Source organism: Cheilinus undulatus, linkage group 13 (assembly GCF_018320785.1).
Source record: "Cheilinus undulatus linkage group 13, ASM1832078v1, whole genome shotgun sequence".
NCBI classification, from domain to species: Eukaryota; Metazoa; Chordata; class Actinopteri; order Labriformes; family Labridae; genus Cheilinus; species Cheilinus undulatus.
In genome coordinates this window covers 35238670-35244779 of record NC_054877.1, presented here as the reverse complement: position 1 = coordinate 35244779, position 6110 = coordinate 35238670, and the positions used below count along the sequence as shown (strand labels likewise).

The following is a 6110-nucleotide window of genomic DNA, read 5'->3' as shown; positions in this document are numbered from 1 at the left end:
AATAAAACGCCTCCAATGCAGCATGATGAGGAGAGAAAATGAAACGCATGAAGAAATTCTCCCAGGCTTTCCGGAGCTCATTGTGTATGCTTGTTTGGTCTAATTCCATCACAGCTCTCCTGCACACCTCACTGTAATAACATCAGGAGTGACAGCATTACAGTCTGCCTCTTGAGTCTCTGGTTATGCAGACGTCTATACTGGTGTTCCCATTTTTTTTAAAGTAGCCTCCAATCAGACTACGAGGGGCTCTCCACTTTCACTCCAGTAACATTAGCGGTGAAACATCTCTGAAACAGGAGATCAGAGTCTGGAGGCTGATTATCACAGTCCAGCTTCCGACTCATGAAGTGTTTTCTGAATCCCTGTGGGCCAGTGGAGCAGCTCGCTCTCAGACGTGAAGATCCTTCGCTGGCATCCCCTGCTGAAAGCACACATGCAATTGCACAAAAGACAGTAATTTAAAGGATTACTGCGAGCAGATTGAAAGACCAAGAAATGCTCTCTTTGGAGACATCTCACTCATCCCTCAGCTTTCCCTTCTTCCACACTTCTCCTACCACTCCTAACCTGTTTCACCAGCCAGTACATTTACATGCAGTGAGGGCTTTCACATCAAACCTGTTTGGGTCTACTGAAGCGAACTCGAGCCCTTTACTGAGCTGGTGTGAATTGTTCCTGCAAGCGTGAAAGCTGTCTGTTGAACTGTGATCTGGACCAATAACCTTGCAGAGTAGGTTTCCCAGATAAATGTGAAATAAATCACAGGCAATGACCATATGAAATAGTCTATCTGGTGTGCCAGGTTAGTGACCAGATGGCAGCAGCCTTAATTCAAAAGACAAGGCATGACTCTGCTCAGCAGGGATAGCTTTGGCCTCGTGGCCCTTCAAAATTTGTTCCTGCATTTTTCTACATTTGTAAGTCTGTGGTTATTTTCAGGGGGAGGGGAAGCAGATAAAAGAGAAAGCTAAAACAGCTGAAAGATAAAGCTTCTTAGTTTCCAATAAATGCATAACCCCAACTCTGAAAAAAGTTGGGGCACTGAGTAAAATGTTAATTAAAACAGAAATGAAACATGTGCATGCAGATCTCCTACAACAACATATCAGATGTAGAAACATTTTACCTTTTTGTGAAAAACATTGGCTCATTTTGAATTTGATGGCAGCAACACATCTCAAAAAAGTAGGGATGGAGTTAAAAAGGCTTGAAAAGTAATGGAGAATTTTGCTAACTGGACTCTTCTACTGCAAAGCCATGCTGTTGTGATGGTATGCTAAGAGTTGTCTTGCTGAAATATGCAAAGCCGTCGCTGAAAGACACATTGTAATGGGAGCATTTGTTGCTTGAAAACCTCTTTATACTTTTCAGCATTGATAGTGCCGTTCCAGATGTGACAAGCTGCCCACAACATAGGAACTAAGATACCATCAGAGATGCAGGCCTCTGAACTGTGCACTGATAGTAAGCTGTCATGCTGAAAAAGCTCCTCTTTTGTCCACAGGGCATGGCATCAGTTAACCTTGCAAAGCAGATGGATACGCCCGTTTCCGTGTTTCTTACTAGTGAATCCATCTTGCAAAGCTCACATCTGTTTGGGCCCGGTTAGAAAGTGACAGGATCAATCAGCGGCGAGGGGCAGTACATTCGGGCGCGGCAGAGTCATGACGAAAGACAGCAGCGGCAAGCGGTTGGTGCAATTAAGCTGGAAGACATTAGCATGGATGCTGCTAAAGTGCCAGTTTTATCAGAACTTGACAACAGAAGAACAAAGAACAGCATTGAGTTGTTTTCTTTTCAAAAATGACAAAAGTCGTGCACTGACATGTCTACAGTCATCATGGTTCGCGTTATGCAGCTCTCTATGGAGTTTACTGGTCGGTAGAGGTGCACCTCGGTTTGGGGCTACAACGTCACATTTTATTGCTCTGATTGGCCTGTAAAGATCTGGCGTGTCAGGCTAGGCACCCGTGGTTTCCTGACATTTGATTCATTTGACCACAGAACAGTTCTCCACTTATTCCTCAGTCCATTTCAAATTATTTTTAGTCTAGAGAAGACAGCTGCATGTCTGGATTGTGGTCATATTGCTTCTTCTTTGCATGATACAGCTTTATCTTCCATATGTGGATAGCATAGCGAACTTTGTTGACTGATGGATTTCTGGAAGTGTTCTTGAGTCCATGCAGTGATTTCCAGCACAGAATGATGCATGTTTTTAAATTATAACCATACAGCACTGAGCTTCAGCCTTTTCCTTTGTTTTGAAGATAATATATACTGTAGCCGGTTGGATATTCAAAGTCCTTGCAATTTTAAGCTGAGGAACATTTTTCTTCCACAATTTTAAGATGTATTTTTTTGCTAACTGGTGAACCTCTGCCCATCTTTACTTCTGAGAGACTCTGCCTCTCTAAAATGATCCTTTTATACCCAGTCATGTTACTGACCTGATGCTAATTAACCTAATCAGTTGCAAAATACAAGCTTTTCTTTCCATTATTACCACTAACTTTTCCAGCCTTTTGATGCCTTGTCCCTACTTTTTATTAGTTGTGTTGCTCCCATCCAATTCAAAATGTCAAAGGTGGAACACGCACATCAGTGGATAGGGCGCTGGATCCGAAACGAAGTAGAAGGCAAAGAGAGAAGGTCTGCAAACAAAGTTCCAGAGCACTCCCAGCTCAACAGAGTGAGACGGATTTGTAGCTCGATGAAGAATTTCACATCCAGTCAACAGATTTGGAGATATTTTAGAAAGAGAGGCTATAAAGGCACTCGGGTGAACTATGCTTCTCTACGCTTTAACAACTTATCACAATCTGAATGCCTCACTATGGCAAGGAACAAACTCTACTCTACTTAAACGAGAACTTTTCTGGATTCATACACTGGGTAGACACTGACACTTTACTTACCAAAAAATAACTCAAACAAAATGTTTTTGCCCACTTAACATAAAAAATTGTTGTTGTTTTTTTGGTTTCCTTCAAAAATGTAAATTGCCTTTGGCAGTGAGATCACTGCCAGTTGTGAGTTGTTGCGGGCCTGATGTGGCCCCCCGGCTGCCAGTTGATGATCACTGCCCTAGGGGTGTGAATGAGGATTTTAACATTAGACCTTTCCTGTTAATACAAGGAATCTATGTTACTATGATACGTATGACCCTTGATATTTGTTCTTGTTTGAATGATATTGTGAAGTTAATGATTTGTGTGGTATTTCATGTGTCCCCATACCTACTCTAGTCTTAGTTAGCTTTAGAGGTGATAGTACTAAGACAGCTTCTCAGTTTGAATTGTTTTTGGAGTACTAATTCTTGGGAGATGTGTAGGCTATTTGTTTTTTTTCTGTATGTGGACATGGCATACAAACATATTTGTTTCTCTGGTATGTGTACATCACATGTCAGAATCACATTTTAGATCTGCTTGTATATATTGTATATTTTTTTGTATACAACTTTTTTATACTTTCTTTGGAATGTGCACTGATTTCAGTTTTTCTGAGTTGTATGTTTGGTCTAGATGTACTGACTTTATACACATACTATTTTTGGATATGCCTTACTTCTCATTGGATCCCTCTGTATGCTAACTCCATAAATCAAAGTGGACTTAAAAGGCCTGCTTGTGCAGTTACCTGGTGCTCTGAGTGGTAGGCCGTTGTCAAGGCGACTGGGTTTTGTGGCAATGAAGAGGTAGCAGAGTACACATACAGTGATGAGGAAAGCGAGGAGGACCACAGCTGCAATGGATAGACCAACCAGAGCGCCGATGCTGAGAGGAGAGGAGGAGAAAAGAGCAGAGGCAGAGAGAGAGCCATGACACTAAGAACAGAATTTAGAAAAGAGTTTTACATGGACATCAACATTTCAGCATTAAGGGGAGAAATCCCCTTAATATTGACCTGAAGAAAGTTCAGCACTTAATTAAAGGGTATAATAATGCAGCAAAACATGTTCTCCACTTTTTATTTGTGAATTTAGTTAATGTGAGGTGCCTAGGTGTCTCTGGTAAGTGTTTAAGCATTTTGCTGAGGATGGAGGTGAAGAGGGAGTGACATAGCTGAGTTAATTATATTTTTGGGATTTGTCACAGGAGGATTCAAGTGATTAAGGTATGAAGACACTGTGGAATTCATTAAGGGGATTTGGATATAAAGTAAACAAGTACGAGTGTAGAAAACTTTACACTCTCCAGAGCTGAAAGCATTCCTTACCTCAGCCACCACATGTATCCATACTCATAGGGGAAAAAACTGTTGGGGTCATCACAGCAGTACTTCACATCATTGAACCCGCAGCAGTAGATCGCTGCAGCAGCGTTTCCCAGTTTGGGGCACGAGAATCCGTCCACTAACACCCCGTCTGCACTGTAGTAACTGCTGCATTTAGCACTCATGCTTCAGCACGGAAAAAAAAGGAAAAAGTACCAAAAAAAGAAACCCTCTTTAAATCCTTTGATAACGGTGATGGGGGGGAAAGAAGAAGAAGCTCCGTGCGTCCTCGGCGCGCATTTACGCTCTGCTGTGAGAGCAGCAGCGATGTGTGCCTGCTTCTCCTGCAGCTGTGCGTTTCTGAATCAATCAACTATACGGAAGACAGAGGTAGAAGGCTTTTAATATGAACAAGACTGCTCCCTCTCTCTCTCCTTGTCACTCTGTCTCTCTCTACTTCTCTGTGTTTTTCATTTTTCCTCTTCGTGTTTGTCTCCCTCTCCCTCGCGGACCAACACGTGGCCACACTCTGCTTACTTAATCTGCTTAAGTTTTTGGCCAGTTTGAGCTTATTTGACGACTTTACCCTGTTCCTTCTGTTAAACGTCGACGGTGCTGTCCTTAACGTCCATGCATAACAAGCTTTCTATGTCAGTGTTTTATCACTTAGCCTTCTGTTTGCAGGAAATATTTCCCATCTATAGCGCACTCCTGTTTTGGAGGAGGGCTTTCTTCAGGCAAGAGTGGGAATATATTGGTTTACAGTGTAATCACTGTGTCCTCCAAAGTCTGTTTCATTGGTTGGCTTTTGTTCATTCATTTGCTGTGTCTTCATTGTTTAACACATTTAATTGATGCTAGGGTCTTCTTCACTGAGAGGGGTCTGGCTGTACACCACATCTCTCAGACCGTTCATCGGAGAAGTCCTCTCTTTCAAAGCAGAAATACACGCTAAAACTTTCAAAATAAATCAGATTAAATCTTCATTTAGAGTTAGTGTAAGGGTTAAGGCAGTGGCTCAGGGCAACACCAGCTGATGACTTCAGACTATTTGAAGAGGAGCAGTTTATTGAAGTCACCTCAAATTCAACAGTATTATCACAGTTCAAGTCCAAGTCATTGTCAGCATTTTGGAATTGGAGTGGAAAAGAGGTAGTAATAGCTAGTTATGAGAGCCTTTACCACACTTTCCTTTTACAACATCCTGTGTGAGAAGGTTGCAAAAGCCTGTTGCCTCTACAATACAAAATCAAATCAAAGCTGGACTTTGAAAATGAACTGAGAGTGGCAGTCTCACAGCTGCATCCAAGATGCAAAAGATCTATAGCACCAAATAAGCCCACAGTTGTCACTGAAATTATTGCAGGACTGGGTGTATAAATATTAAAGATATTCAAGTTTATTTCAAGGGAGTTGCTCATCTTCAGAGTCAGATTTTTTAAACTCAAAATATGGAGGTTTTATGTTGTGTTAATTCTAAAAAGAATATGATTTTTTTTTTTGCAAAAATTGTGAATAACAGTGTGTTTGTTGTACATGTTGATACGTAAATGGGGTGACCCTGCAAAGCAGATGGATACGCCCGTTTCCATGTTTCTTACTGGCGAATCCATCTTGCATAGCTCTCATGTGAACCATTTGGGCCCAGTTAGAAAGGGACAGGACCAATCAGCACTGAGGGGTAGTACTTTTAGGCGTGGTGGAGTCATGACTTAAGCAAGCAGCAACAAGAGTTCGGTGCAATTATGGATTGAAAAGATTAGAGTGGGTGCTGCTAAAGCGTAATTTTTATCAGATCTCGACGACATTTCTTTGTTAAAAGAAGAACAAACAACAGCATTGAGTTGTTTTCTTTGCAAAAATGACAAAAGTCGTGTACTGACATGTCT

General features: G+C 41.6%; 1 protein-coding gene across 1 annotated transcript; it reads right to left on the bottom strand.

The window, feature by feature from the left end:
* Positions 1-239: 239 nt before the first annotated feature.
* Positions 240-4406, bottom strand: LOC121520777 (protein shisa-like-2A). Its single transcript, XM_041804391.1, has 3 exons — positions 4225-4406; positions 3646-3782; positions 240-424 (listed from the first exon to the last, which is right to left on the bottom strand). The coding sequence occupies exons 1-3, from the start codon at positions 4404-4406 to the stop codon at positions 240-242; spliced, it is 504 nt and encodes a 167-aa protein (XP_041660325.1).
* Between the last annotated feature and the right edge of the window lie 1704 nt (positions 4407-6110).